Source organism: Malus sylvestris, chromosome 3 (genome assembly GCF_916048215.2).
Source record: "Malus sylvestris chromosome 3, drMalSylv7.2, whole genome shotgun sequence".
NCBI lineage: Eukaryota > Viridiplantae > Streptophyta > Magnoliopsida > Rosales > Rosaceae > Malus > Malus sylvestris.
The window spans coordinates 22,919,358-22,934,923 of NC_062262.1; the positions used below are offsets into that span (position 1 = coordinate 22,919,358).

A 15,566-nucleotide genomic window follows, 5' to 3' on the forward strand; every position below is an offset into this window, starting at 1 on the left:
CCTCATTCCACCACTAAGATTCCTTTTGGTGTGGAGTAAAGCCCTTGGACTTTCCTAATACCTCTTTTACTACTTTTCGGATACAACTAGCCATGGAATCCCACCTTTGGCTAGCTTCCCCCTCTCTATCCCACACACACTGGGTAATTACTTTCTCTTTGAAAATGGCTTGTTTTTCTCCTTTTAGATTCCACCATCTAGTCCTTGGGCATTTCCAAGTCTTGTTCTTTTTTTCTCACTCTTTTGATATGTACATCCATCACTAACAAGCGATGTTGATTAGCCAAGCTCTCTCTCGGTATAACTTTGCAATCCTTACAAGTTATACGATCCTCTTTCCCCATTAAAAGAAAATCTATTTGTGTTTTTGACGACCCACTCTTGTAGGTGATCACATGTTCTTCTCTCTTCTTAAAGAAGGTGTTGGCTAAGAAAAGATCATATGCCATTGCAAAATCCAAGATAGCTTGCCCATCCTCGTTTCTCTCCCCAAAACCATAGCCACCATGAATAGTTGCCTGTCTCCCTGCCCACGTGTCCATTTAAATCTCCTCCTATAAATAACTTCTTCGTCTGGGCAATTCCTTGCACCAAGTCTCCAAGGTCTTCCCAAAATTTCTCCTTCGAACTCGTATCCAACCCTACTTGACGTGCGTACGCACTAATCACATTGATGAGTTCTTGTCCTATTACAATCTTGATTGCCATGATTCTATCTCCTACCCTCTTGGCATCTACAACATCTTGTGTCAAGGTCTTGTCCACGATGATGCCAACACCGTTTCTCGTTCTATTTGTGCCCGAATACCAAAGTTTAAACCTTGAGTTTTCTAGATCCTTTGCCTTAATACCAACCCACTTAGTTTCTTGTAGGCACATAATATTTATCCTTCTCCTCACCATAACTTCCACTACTTCCATAGATTTTCCCGTTAAGGTTCCTATATTCCACGTTCCTAAACGCATTCTACTATCTTGAACTCTACCATTCTGTCCTAGCTTCTTCACCCTCCCCCGTCCAATAGGATCAAAGTACTTCTTTTGTGTGTCATGTGTAAAGTTGATAGGAGCATATGCTTCCAAACAACTTTGAGTAGAGTCGTTCGAAAAGAAGTTTCTATGGCCCCCTTGCTCATTTAACACTGCATCCAGGTGCCGATGGAGATACAGCGACCCTTGCTCACTTATCACTGTGCTCAGGCCACACAGCGCGCCACTTACGGGTGACGCCCTAGCTTTAGCGCGATTTCGTTCTGGATTCATTTTCATAAGGATTCGATTACAACCTCCATTCATTTCACCTACATCATACACTCACCTCACCTACAATATCCACCCAATTCACCTACAACAATCCACTCAATCCACCTACAACATCCACCAAAACAAAAGGATGATGGTAATTCATTCTCAAAGCCTATAAATAGGCCTCCCCATCAAAGGATCAAGGGAGGATTTTGCATACATTTTCTCTACTCCCAAATTGGAAGAGAATTCACATCACACCAAAGCCTTGAAGCGTCGAAACTATAAAGCTTTCAAGCAAATCCCGAAAAATCAAGAAAGCTCTCTTCGTTCTTTGTCAAAATCCTCCTTCAAGATCAAGCCCCAACGGCCCTTGAAGAAACTTCCACTAATTCAAGATCAAGCCCCGACGGCCTTTGAAGAAAGTGTTCATCATTCATTATCCGTTCATCCTAAAGATCAAGCCCCGACGGCCCTTTGGATCAACAACATCAACAAATCTACCCATTACAAAGATAGAATTAGAGGATCAAATTGCTAAAGAGATTGTAACCCAAAAAATTAATACAAAATATTATTTTGTACACGTGATCTTGTCTCGTTCATCGCAGGAATTCCCGTGTTTACAAATTTGGCACGCCCGGTGGGACCTTTCTCTACCTCTCATCTCTATCTTTGAATCCGCAAAAAGCATAAATGGCATCAAAGAAGGCTCAAGTTGTTCTCGCAACCAATGCAAGGAACAAGAGTGTCATCACCGCAGGTGGTATCACTTCGGGCGTCACGACTCGAAGCAAGGTAAGAGCTCTTTCTGCCACATCTTCTACCCCTGCATCAACTCCGCCGAAGGAACAAGAGCACCTGAGGCACGAACCTGTGATCACCCTGGCCTCGCTAAGGGCGCTAAGAGAGGAAAGCCCAAGGAAGTACTCTGGTTCCATGCTTTCCGATACCGACTCAAGTAGCAGCTCAGCCATGCAAGTCATGACCACGGAAGCGACTTCAATCGATGAGTAGCTGACTCATATGAATGAAGTGATAGCAAGGCTAACACGAATTGTGGAAGAAAAAGACTCACAAATCGCTGCACTCGTTAACCAATTAGAGACGCAGCAAGACGAGAAACCTAACCTAAAGGGTAATCCACTAAAGAGAGAAGCTGGCGAAGAAGATGAGCCTCAGGTGGAGAAAATCGATGCAAAGTCGGAGCCAGACCGAGTAGCGGCACTCATGGGATCTCTCTCTATTCAGCAGCTGTAGGAGATGATCGCCAGCACCATCAAGGCACAGTACGAAGGAAGCTTACATGACTCCGTACTATACTCAAAACCTTACTCCAAGAAAATTAAAGCTTTGAAGATGCCGATGGATTATCAGCCACCAAAGTTCATGCAGTTCGATGGAAAGGGAAACCCGAGCAACATGTCGCCCATTTCATTGAAACCTGCAACAATGCTGGAACAGAGGGAGACTACCTCGTCAAGCAGTTCGTGCGCTCGCTGAAAGGCAACGCCTTTGACTGGTATACCGACCTCGAGCCCGAATCTATCAATAGTTGGGATCAGCTAGAGAGGGAGTTCCCGCTTCTACAGCACCCGCCGCACTGTAAGCATGCTGAAGCTGACCAGTATGAAACAGTGGAAGGATGAACCTGTCATTGACTACATCAATAGATGGCGTTCATTAAGTCTGGATTGCAAAGATCGGCTTTCTGAAACCTCCGCCATTGAGATGTGCATTTAAGGCATGCACTGGAGGTTACATTACATCCTTCAAGGCATAAAACCAAGAACGTTCGAGGAGCTGGCAACTCGTTCCGACGACATAGAGCTAAGTATTGCCAATCACAGAAAGAAAGAGTCGATCACTGATTTCAAGAAGGATAAGGTGTTCTCCCCGAATGTAGACAAAACTAGTAAGAAGCCCCTCAAGTAAGCGTTCACCGTCAACACTGCGCCTATTAAGACCTCCTCCGCGCCTATCAAGATCTCTTCCAAAACCAAAACAAAGGAGATAAAGAGAGGTGAGCCTCCTCGTACCCAAGACAGGTACAAAAACACTTTGAGAGAATTAGAGCAGAAGGTGTACCTTTTTCCTGACTTAGACATGGATGCAATGTTAGACGCCTTGCTGGAAAAGAAGGTAATCGAGCTACCCGAATGCAAGCGGCCTGAAGAAATGAATCGCGTAAACGATCCTAAATACTGCACGTACCATCGAATCATGAGCCATCCTGTTGGTAAGTGCTTCGTCCTCAAAGAGCTCATCATGAATCTAGCACAACAAGGGCGAATTAAGCTCGACCTAGAAGACACGGCCACAACATATACTACTACAATTACATTTGGATCCTTTAATCCCGTGCCTTTCCAAGCGACACTTGACCATTCCTATCAATGCTCAAGTTGCACAATACCTTCTGTGCAACCATCGCCGGGGGCAAACGACCATAATGCACTTACCGATGATGAAGAAGGGTGGACGTTGGTGACCTATAAGAAGACGAGGAAGCCAAGACCATAAGCTATAAGGCCAAATGGGGAACAAGTGAGAAAGCACCATCGCCGCAACAGTATGAAGCCTAAAAGAAACGTAAAAGCTACTAAGCCAACGTATGCTGGGGAACCTATGGAGCAAGAGCCATGCATTCTTGTCTCCTTACGCAAGTACTTCCCGAATGACTTATTCCAACAGTGCACTATCGCTGCATGTCACATGGTCGAAGTAGAAATGGAAGAACCTTTAAAAGGCAAAGCCGTCGCCATTGAGGGAGAAATTACCCTCATACCTAAAGAAGGCCTGCCGATACACTTTAGCATCGAGGAAGCGCTATGATTGACAAAGAAGATACGAAGAGCACTGGCAGCGGTCTTGGTAATTCCCGACGACCACGAAGTGCAAGAAAGCAAGAACGAAGGCTTAAAGCTTCGGCCACATGAATGTGCCACATGCTGTGTTGCCGATGACACAATCCACTTCACCGACGAAGACTTGCTGCTAGGATTCAAGCCTTACAACCGTTCTTTTTTTTGTCTCTGGGTATGTAAGGGAGCACAAAATCAACCGTATGCTTGTGGATGGTAGATCAGCCATAAACATCATGCCAAAGTCAACAATGACTACAATCGGCATTAAGGCAGGTGAACTGTCCCTAAGTCGTCTACTAATCCAAGGTTTTAATCAAGGAGGACAAAAAGCGATGGGCATGATCCAAGTGGAGATGACTATTGGCGAACTTAAGTCAAGCACGATATTCCACGTGATTGATGCAAGAACTTCCTACGGCTTGCTCTTAGGAAAGCCTTAGATCCATACGAATGAAGTAGTATCGTCCACCCTTCACCAATGCTTAAAATTTTACCGAGAAGGAGTGAAGGTGATTTATGGTGACACCAAACCATTCACCGAAGTCGAATCACATTTCGCAGACGCCAAGTTCTACATGGTCTTCAAGTAAAAACTATGACGAGCCTACTAAACCTACAACAACCAAAGGGAGTAGGACGCCCTCAAATGGACTAAACACACCCGTTTTTCGATACATCACGATGTCGAGAAGAAAGAATGGTCAATCTCCGTTCGAAACTGGAGCAAGCAAAGTCGATGCACAGCTATAGGGATAATGTAAAGTTGCTCAAGACGAATGCAGTTTTGCCTCTGACACAGCTAGGCGACGCTAAGGTTGCAAGATTACCACAAGGCTTCATAAAAGCTCTACCAAAGGGGGTGGAACCAAGTTTTCTCCCAACCAAGAGGACCAAAGAAGGTTTTGATCCAAAACTTACAAACTCATGTCGAAAGCTGGGTACAACTTCGCTTCTTCTTCGAATCCTGGAAAGAAGGTTTTAAACACCGTCAACAATAAAGAAAATGACCTCACCGAGACTCAAAATAAGTTGAAAAAGCATGGTTACAGAGTTAACAACAACAAAGCTGGACTTGGCTTCACACCAAATGCACCCGTGAAGATTTCAAACAAAGCGAAAAATGCTAGCACTTAACACATCAACGTGAGCATTTAACAAGATCAAGAGGAGCCTAAATCCGCCCCTCGAACGTCAATCTTCGATAGGATGAATCGTTCAAGACCCAGAACTTCAGCACTTAATCGCATTGGTGGTCAAAACCAAACCTCCGTCTTCAAGAGGCTTAACAGGCTAACATCCTGAAGCTCTGTTTTTGAAAGGTTGTCAAAACCTAAGAAGCAAAGCAACATGGCTAGCTCTCCTCCTCGTCGGTCAGCTTTGGAAAGACTTGAAGACAACAGGAAGTTTTCTAGAAATAGGGAGACAACGTCAAAGGAAGAAAAGCTCGACAGGCTAGCAGAAAAGGCGATATTCAAAGCTCAATTCCTTCAAGGATGAAGCACCAAGCAACTTTGGAGGTTGACACAAATGGACCACTGAAAGTAAGAAGGCGCACCATCATCCACACCGGCCAATCTTCACGCCAACAAATCTAAAAAGACAAATAATATGAAATCCCTAAGGAAGACTTCACTTTTGGCTTTTTCGACTCAAAGTCTTGATGTGAAAAATAAGTTAACACACAAAATTAAACCCTCTTTTTATCAAATGTAGTAAAGTATGTAAGTAGGGATCGTTCTAGGCCGGGGATTAGGAGGGATTGCTAAACACTTGAAAACTGACTTAAAAACATAAAAACAAAATTTAAAACACTAAACTAGACTCAAAGAATGCAAAACTATACTTTAAAATACTTAAACAAACATAAAATTCAAAACAGCAACCTAATGACTCAAAACTGCCTAAAAACCACTTTCTGGGCAGTTTTGAGAACCTAACAAGAACTTGGACGAAGTTGGATGAAAACTTGAATCAAAACACTTAGAAACACAAATCAAAACACTTTCTAACTAATCTAAGACTTCAAAATAAAGGGGGATTTGTTTTGGACAAAATTTGAAAACAAAACAGAAACTTTAAAACAAAACAGATTGTAAAACGTTTTTGGATGAAAAGGATGGATAAAAGGCTAGTTAGGAGGTTCTTCTCCACACATGACACACTTGCAAACAAAATGATTTTCAGTTGTTCTTTCAATAAATTATGAAACTCAACACCCCAAGTTAATTAGATACGCTTAAATTAACCTTCAAGTTCTCCTTAAGTTAATGAATTGGATGGAAAAGCGCATACAACAATTCAAAGCATTCCTCAAAGGTTCCTTACGTGATGAGCACAATAAAGATACAATCAAGAATCATGAAGCACAATGAGAACAATAAGTGTTGACGAGGCATTCGTTACTATGATGAGCATGAAACTAGTGCCAAGAATTCATTCAACGCGATCGTTTTCAAGCGACCTTCACTACTTGTGATTATAAGATTGTAACTATTAGGTGAAACTCCCTCATAATCTAGCATCATATTCATGCATGAAAACTAAGCGTGCACTCTCAATCACCATACACAAATAAGTTATCAATCAAGTAGATGAACGAATTGAATCCGCAACTTATGAAATAACAACTGAATGTAATCAAATCATATTGCAAGCATGTACATGGTTTCGAATCACCCCCCAACTAAAGGGGTTTAGTTCCTCATTCTTGCAATACAAAGATACATAAAATTTGACATTAAAATCAAAGGAAAGAAAACACCTAAAATGCTCCAACTTGGAAAGCAAGTGCATCAATGGATCTCCCTTCCTCCTTGTTGCGGCATGAAGCTTGTGGACAGATTTTTGGGTGGATTTATGGTGTAGAATGGATGGGGAATGATATGGAGGGGTTTAGGGTGAGTGTGGAAGAGTGTTTGATGGTTGGAAGGTGGTGGAGAACTAGGCAAAGAGGGTGGAAGAAGGTGGAGTGGCTGTTATGTTTTCTAGGCACTAGAATGGTGTTTTTGGGGTGTTTTGCTTCCTAGGGTGTGTATGGACGAATTTCTGTGATAAAATGATGAATATGGGGGATTGTCCTTTGGCCAAGGGGTGTAAACATGTATTTATAGGCCCCAAAAACCTTAGAAAATCAGGTTAGGCTAGGGATGAAATGCATGGCAAGTTGGTGTGTGTGGTGTGCAATGGTCCAAGGGTGAAAATGAAGTGATGATGCAAAGTGTGAAGGGTAAAATGGAGTGGTGTTGTAGCTAGGGAGCATGAATGATTGTGTACATTGCATAGAGATGGAAAGGGAGGTGAAAATGTGTCAATAAATGGGTCAAAGGTGCAGCAACATGTGGTACACAAGGCATGGGATTCCAAATGTGAATGATGGAGCATCAATTGGTGCATGTTATGGTTGTGAAAATTGTATAAAATTTTGTGGGTGAAGGGAACAAGAGGTATCAAGCAATTAAGTGTAATAATTAAATGAATTGAAGCATGAAATCAGAAATTATGTAGGGGACAAGAGTGATCAAGCATGGCATGGAATCCAAAGGGAATTCTATGTGGTTTGCATGGCAAGGAATGCAAGTTGGGGTGACAGATTTTTGGGCTGTTTTCTTCATCTTTTGGACCATAATTCTTCACATTCTTGGCCTCTTTAGTTCTCAAATTCGTCCATCCACTTTGGCCCATACATTTGCTATCCATTCCAAGCCCGAAACATGCTCCAAAGGCCTCCAAAATGCATCTTCTTGCATACTTTGTACTTAGAGTCTTTCACTTTGCATGTGGGCTTCTTTGCATGTGTATGAGTTGTCATTGTTTATCCTTGCAATTACACACACACACTTGCACACACATATGCCCAAAACGTCCATCCTCATGCATGCAATCCATTTGAGCCCAATATTGATCCAACATGCACCAAAATGCACTTTTCTTGCCAAGGTTGTTATTAAGACCTATAAACAAATGAAAATGGCTTTAAACACTAAAATAACTAAAGAAACACAACGTAAACGCATAAGAACAAGCCAATTAAGTCGCATAAATATGCTCCTATCAAATTCCCCCACACTTAGCTTTTGCTAGTCCTCGAGCAAAACAAAGAAATAAAACGAAACAAAACAAATAAAACACAACCTAAACCTTCCAACATTTGCCTTAGGGATTTCCAATGCACATGACATGTTAAAAATCATTATCCCCACAAATTTGAGTCATCTTTACACTTAAGCACATACTTAATCATAGTCACCACTTACTAGTTCACAATTAATCAATTAAAACAATGTTTTTGATGTAGTAACATGCCTTAGAGAATTCGCTCAATTCCTTACAAGATATGCACTCAATTTTCACTCAGATTTTCCAACTACACACCCTATACTAGTTATATGTGAGAAGATTGATGTAGATATGAAAATGAATGCTCACATATATGTATCACAAAGAAAGCAATTTCTGGAGTTAATAAGCATGTTTAGATATGATCTCATGAATGGAATGCTATTACTTAGACGCGAGAACCAGTGACACCATATGCTCATACCAAATTCAAACTCCACAAATTGAAACACATAACACTCAAGATTGAAGTCAAAGGTTGTAACGGGCTTGGGGTGTTGGCTAACAAATGAAGGATAGGGATAACAAACGTTCTTAAAGCAATAGCAAGAAAAGTAATGAAATGGAAACTTAGACTTCACTTAGATTGCAGTAATCAACTTTTAAACACGAAGGGAAGATTCAAGCAATATTCAGGGCCGAATTCAATGTTTTGGACCCTTTCTTCAACAAGCAACACTTTAAAACTCTTTTTCACATATTTTTCAACTCCTTTTCTCTTCACAGCTCTTCTTCTTTTCATTCTATTTTTCACGAATCTTTCTTTTCTACTCGTGCCTTATGAATGATTTTGGCATACACACACACAAGAATCACTTCCCCCACACTTGTTTTCTGCCATACATTAATCAAAAGGAATTCAATTTGACTCATACTTTACTATGCTTCAAGAACAAGGGAATGGATGGTCCTAAACTAGGCTAGGTAAGGATAATGTGGTTTAACAAAGAATGTAGGCTATCAAGGCTCAATGGGGTTAACTTAAACATATAACGATATGGGATACATGGCAGTTTGGCTTTGGTGGTGGTAACTACACAACTTCATCTTGAATATGTGTTATGCAAATCAATAGCATGCTTTGAATGAAATAGGCATGAGTTCTAGCATTTGGAACTAAATGATGAAACGCCTTCTAAGTAATAACCAAGCAAAGAATAATGAGATCATGCAACGACTTTAGAAAACAATAATGCATAGATTTTAACTCTCCAAATAAACATTTAGGCTCAAGTCTCACAAGGTTGTAGCGTTAGTTTGAGTTCTTTCCTTCAAGCATGTTACAAAAAACTAATTTTTTTTTTTATGATTACATGTGATTTCATAAGTTATAACCACAACCACGCATAAATAAAGAGTAAATCAAACTTTCATCCATGTTTATAACTCTCTTTAACAGTCATGCAATTACAAACCGAATCCTCATCATTGTGTTGGAAGGTACCCTAAGACACAAATAAGCACACAAAAACAACTCTTTTTGGGATTTTCAAAAACAATTTTTCAAATTTTTATGAATTTTCGGATTTTTATGTCAAAACACACTGAAATACTCTAAAACAGCTTAAAAAAAAAATACTTAAAACAGCAAGGAACAACACTAGAACTAATGGGTGATAATTTTCTACGAATTTCATGTAAAACACTAGTTACCCCCCCCACACTTAAATCAAACATTGTCCTCAATGTTTCAAGCATAACTCACACAAAAAAAAAACAAGCAAATAAACAAATAATGAATAAACATGACAAATATAGCAAGGTAAAAACAAGAAGGAGTAGAGTTTAGGAACGCAAATCTAGTTATGGAGGTAGATGATCTTGTTGCCTTTCCACAGCTTTGATCTTGAACTGGATTGGAATTGTACAGCGAAGCTTTGCTCTTTGGCGATGTTGTTGAAGCTTCTTGAGTTCTTCAACTCGGACTCCTTGTGCTGGGTTGATTGTACGAGCTGCATTCTTCTCTGCTTGTCTCTGCATGGCGGACAGGCACGAGGTAGAGGTGTTGGTCTGTTTCTTTCTTCAATCTTTCCAAGTGCCCACATCTTGCTTTCTTTCTCCTTGTCCCTAGTTGAGGAAGAATCAACACGTTGTCTCCACATGCTTCGAGGTATCATCTTCACTTCCCTTATACGTGAGAGACGAAGAGGAAACATAAGATGATGAGTACTCGAGAGCAAGTGCTGGCTGGAGAAAGGACAGGGAGAAAGCATGATATGAGATACTCGTGCTCTCAACCTGTATGATATGAAATACTTGTGCTCTGGATGGGTTGTTGCAAGGGTATCCCAGGGGATGAGAAATACAGAGTGACTCGAGAGGGTTTGTTGGAAAGCCATTTCAGAGAGATGAAGAAATGCTGAGAGGGTGTGCCTTTGCTGTGGAAGGCGAAGGTAGATACTTATAGGGCTTTTCTTCACAACCGGAACTATTCTCTCACTCATTGTCGACAGTCGGTGGATGGATAAATAGTACAAATTACGCGCTTTCTGACAAAGCTGCCCGTAATTTCCGCAAAGCTGCAAGTTGCATGTGACGAGTGACGACACGTCTGGACAAATTGATCTTTTGAAATCCGGGGTTCAGCTCGTGGTTTCTGAGCAAGCCTATTTTTTTGAGAAATGAAACGCCTCTTTTGAGAAAAGAATCCGACTTTTGAGAAAGGAGCCTCGACTCTTCGATTTGCGAGAGGACGCTTATTCGATTTCTGATGAGCGCCTCTTTGATTTCTTCTTTTTATAGAGGCATTAATTTTGTTCCACAACACACTTGAGCTCCCTCCTGTAAACATTCCCTTCTTGCACTTCCGAAATCTTAATCTGTCCGATCTCTTCTTTCTCCAAAACCTTTGAAAAATGTCTGGCCTTTCTGATCGTCGTTTTGATTTGAACCTTGGTGAAGGTGCAGCCCTGCCTTCTCCAGACAACATATGGCGCCCGTCCTTCATATCCCCTACTGGTCCTCTTACCGTTGGGGATTCGGTGATGAAAAATGACATGACCGCTGCGGTGGTGGCCCGGAACCTTGTCACCCCCAGAGATAACAGACTGCTCACTAGACAGTCTGATGAATTGGCGGTTAAGGAGTCTCTGGCTCTTAGCTTGCAGTGTGCGGGTTCTGTGTCCAACATGGCCCAACGCCTATTTGCTCGAACCCGTCACGTTGAATCGTTGGTGGCTGAAATACAGAGTCTCAAAGAGGAGATTAGAGGACTCAAGCATGAAAATAAACAATTGCATAAGCTTGCACACAGTTATGCCACAAACATGAAGAGGAAAATTGACCAGCTGCAGGAAACTGATGGTCAGATTTTACTTGATCATCGGAGGTTTGTGGGTTTGTTCCAACAGCATCTGCCTTCGTCTTCTGGGGTGGCACCGCGCAGTGAAGCTCCAACTGATCAACCTCTGATACCTCCTCCTTCTGTGGCCCCACCGACTGCTGAGACTCCGCCGACTACTGCGACCTCTCCCAAGCAGCCTTTGTGAAGGCTTTCTCTTGTATTATGTTATGTTTCTTTATTTCCCAGTTTGCTGTTCATTTCCACGAAGTTTAATGTTAAAATCCTTTGCATATTTGTTAATGTTTCAAAATAGAAAGTCACAACAAAAAATAATTAAACAAGTAATAAAATTGACAATCAAGCAGAATAAATGGGTTGCCTCCCTTAAAGCGCTTGCTTTAACGTCTTCCAGCCGGACGATGAACACAATTACTCGCCACTGGAGCCCACGGCATGCAAGGGAATGTCCTCCACAACATGCTCAACAAAGTTCTCATAGATTACATCCTTGAACGGAAATGGATAGTGATGTTTGTTGATGGGTGCGTTGTGTTGCCTAAGGTTCATGTTCATACGCCCACCATCGGGGATTTGCTTGGGTACCTGCACCAAAGAAGGGAACCACCTATCAACTTTAATGGAAATTGGATTTGGATTAGGTGGCTTACCTATGTGTTGTGATGAAGTGGCAGCAATGTGAACATTCTTCCCCATGGTGCGTTCGGCCAATTTGAGCATTTTGAGAGCAGTGGCCGTATGGTCCTTGTGCGCCACTCCAATTCCCTCGTCTTGCATGGTTCTTGATGCATCCTTTGTGCCTGGTGCTGAACGGTCCAGTCCTATCTTTTCAATTTTATCAATGGCACAACAAGAATGAACAACATTAGGAGTCTCAATGGATTCAGAAATTTTGAAACTAATCATGTCACCACCAAATGCCATAGTGACCAATCCTTTGGCCACCTCAATCTTCGTTTGAGCCGTTTTCATGAATGACCTTCCAAGGAGGATGGGCAATGAAGGGGCATGGTCCGATTCATCCATTTCGAGGACATAGAAATCTGCCGGGAAGATTAAATGATCAACCTGCACTAAAACGTCTTCCAAAACTCCCTTTGGATAAGCGTTAGATCTATCAGCCAATTGTATGATTACACCATCATTTTTCAATGCTCCTAAGTTCATAGATGCATAAATGGAATATGGCATAACATTTATAGAAGCACCTAAATCAAGCATGGCAGATTTGAAACGGGTATTACCAATGACACACGGAATTGTAAAACTCCCCGGATCTTTGCATTTGGGGGGTAGTTTATGTTGCAAGATGGCGGAGACATTCTCACTTACATGTACCACCTCTTTCTCCCGGACACGTTTCTTTGTTGTACAAAGCTTCTTTAAACACTTGGCATACTTCGGGATTTGCTTTATGGCATCAAGGAGGGGAATGTTGACATGCACCTTTCTAAATGTCTCTAGAACATCTTTTTCCTCCTCTTCGTTATTTGATTGCAAAAATCTGCTAGGAAAGGGGACATTGGGCAGATTAGTGTTCGAAATCACAACATTTGGAACATTCTTACCTGAGGTGGACGGATGGGATGTCTTAGATGGCTGCGGCATGGGTGATGGTACCCTTGCCGTGGGGTAGGTGTTCTCATCTTCTTCGAGTTGTATCTTCTCATCTTCCTTGTTTCTCACCTCTTTTCCATTTCGTAATGTGATAGCCTTTGCAGATTCGAAGCCACCCTTTGGATTGACCAGCGTAGTGCTTGGTAACTTACCATTTTCACGGAATTGCCCCAAAAATTCGGCCATTTGGCCCATTTGCTTCTTCAGCTCATTAACCTCCTTTGCTTGGTTCTGCATTCCCTGCGCCATGGTGGTTAGTAATTGATATGTTTTATCATCATTCATAGACGTACCTGGGTTAGTTTGGGAAGATTGTGCCTGAGGAGGTGGTTGTGGTTCCATTGGCCTTGGAAAGAAACCCGGGGGTTGTCGGAATCCACTTTGTTGGCCATATTGTGGTGCATCTCTCCATCTGAAATTGGGGTGGTCACGCCATCCCGGGTTGTATGTATTGGAGAAATGATCATTCCTTGGTTGGTTTTGATTCCCATAACCCACAGCATTGGCCGATTCCCATCCTCCATTCTCAATTAATTGAGGGCATTGATCAGATTGGTGTCCTTGAATTGAGCATACACCACAGATTGTAGTTCCTTGCGTTTTGGGGCCTTCAACCAACTGCGATAACATAGACGTAAGGTTAGCCATTTGGGATTGTAACTCAGAAATAGAACTTACCTCATTGACATGATGTGGCCGTGGGGTGTCTCTTTGCCCAACACCTTCATATTGTTGTGCATTGAGTGCTCGATTCGCAATGAGAGTTTTGGCATCCCTAGGTGTCTTATCCACTAGAGCTCCTCCCGCGGAAGCATCCAACATTTGCCGTTCAAGTGGTAAAAGACCTTCGTAAAAGTATTGAAGAAGTAACTCCTCCTTCATCTGATGGTGTGGACAAGAAGCAACAAGTGATTTAAATCGTTCATAATAAGATGGAAAAGATTCACCTTGGCTTTGCTGAATTCCACTTATTTTTTTACGAAGAAGAATGATGCGAGAAGTTGGGAAAAACTTCTCCAGAAACGCCCTCTTCATACTCTCCCAAGATGTAACTGTACCGGGAGCCAACTCGTATAACCAATCCTTGGCTTTGTCCATTAAAGAGAATGGAAAAGCCTTCATCTTTAAAATACTTCCGTCAACGGTAACCGGAGTCATACTTGAGCACACCACTTCAAATTCCTTCAAATGTTTGTTCGGATCCTCCATGGAAAGCCCATGGAACTTTGGAATGTGGTGGAGCAAACTTGACTTTAACTCGAACTCTTCGGTTTTACCTTGAGCAGCCATGGGATATTGGATACACAATGGTGCGGCATTATCCAAACCCGAGGCGGCAAGCTCCTTGAGCGTACGGTTGTCCATGGCTATACCTTGCTCTTCTCCACCCACTTGTGCCGTGGCCTTCTCTTCAACCTCAACTTCTTGCTCTTGTAATTCAGGCTCGGGACTAGGAGGATTAGACTCTTGCAATTTCTTTTTCCTTCTCAAAGTCCTCTCAAAATCACCGTCAAAGTCGGAGATATGCTAACGAACAGGTTGTGAGCTACGGGTCATAAACTAGTACCTAAAAACAAAGAAAACAAAACAAATCAGCAACTTAAACAGAAACTTAAACAAAATACAATAATTCGAAAGAAAACAATCCAAGAGATTAGCAAAGTTGCTAATCCCCGGCAACGGCGCCAAAATTTGATGTGAATAATAAGTTAACACACAAAATTAAACCCTCTTTTTATCAAATGTAGTAAAGTATGTAAGTAGGGATCGTTCTAGGCCGGGGATTAGGAGGGATTGCTAAACACTTGAAAACTGACTTAAAAACATAAAAACAAAATTTAAAACACTAAACTAGACTCAAAGAATGCAAAACTATACTTTAAAATACTTAAACAAACATAAAATTCAAAACAGCAACCTAATGACTCAAAACTGCCTAAAAACCACTTTCTGGGCAGTTTTGAGAACCTAACAAGAACTTGGACGAAGTTGGATGAAAACTTGAATCAAAACACTTAGAAACACAAATCAAAACACTTTCTAACTAATCTAAGACTTCAAAATAAAGGGGGATTTGTTTTGGACAAAATTTGAAAACAAAACAGAAACTTTAAAACAAAACAGATTGTAAAACGTTTTTGGATGAAAAGGATGGATAAAAGGCTAGTTAGGAGGTTCTTCTCCACACATGACACACTTGCAAACAAAATGATTTTCAGTTGTTCTTTCAATAAATTATGAAACTCAACACCCCAAGTTAATTAGATACGCTTAAATTAACCTTCAAGTTCTCCTTAAGTTAATGAATTGGATGGAAAAGCGCATACAACAATTCAAAGCATTCCTCAAAGGTTCCTTACGTGATGAGCACAATAAAGATACAATCAAGAATCATGAAGCACAATGAGAACAATAAGTGT

The 15,566-nt window shown here is 41.4% G+C and overlaps 1 protein-coding gene across 1 annotated transcript; it reads right to left on the reverse strand.

The window, feature by feature from the left end:
- Positions 1 to 2,793: 2,793 nt before the first annotated feature.
- LOC126617077 (uncharacterized) lies at positions 2,794 to 14,571 on the reverse strand. The gene is made up of 5 exons (XM_050285147.1): positions 14,094 to 14,571; positions 13,393 to 13,991; positions 3,460 to 3,519; positions 3,008 to 3,075; positions 2,794 to 2,896 (listed from the first exon to the last, which is right to left on the reverse strand). The coding sequence occupies exons 1-5, from the start codon at positions 14,509 to 14,511 to the stop codon at positions 2,794 to 2,796; spliced, it is 1,248 nt and encodes a 415-aa protein (XP_050141104.1). The 5' UTR covers positions 14,512 to 14,571.
- Between the last annotated feature and the right edge of the window lie 995 nt (positions 14,572 to 15,566).

Bases quoted from the DNA above. Each gene is read 5' to 3' on its own strand.
- LOC126617077 (XM_050285147.1), bottom strand. From the start codon at position 14,511: ATGGACAACCGTACGCTCAAGGAGCTTGCCGCCTCGGGTTTGGATAAT. The intron at 13,992-14,093 runs GTGAATCTTTTC...ACTTTTACGAAG, and splicing joins TGGAATTCAGCAAAGCCAAG to GTCTTTTACCACTTGAACGG. The intron at 3,520-13,392 runs GCGCAGGGAATG...TTGTTGTGCTAG, and splicing joins ATCAATTACTAACCACCATG to ATTCATGATGAGCTCTTTGA.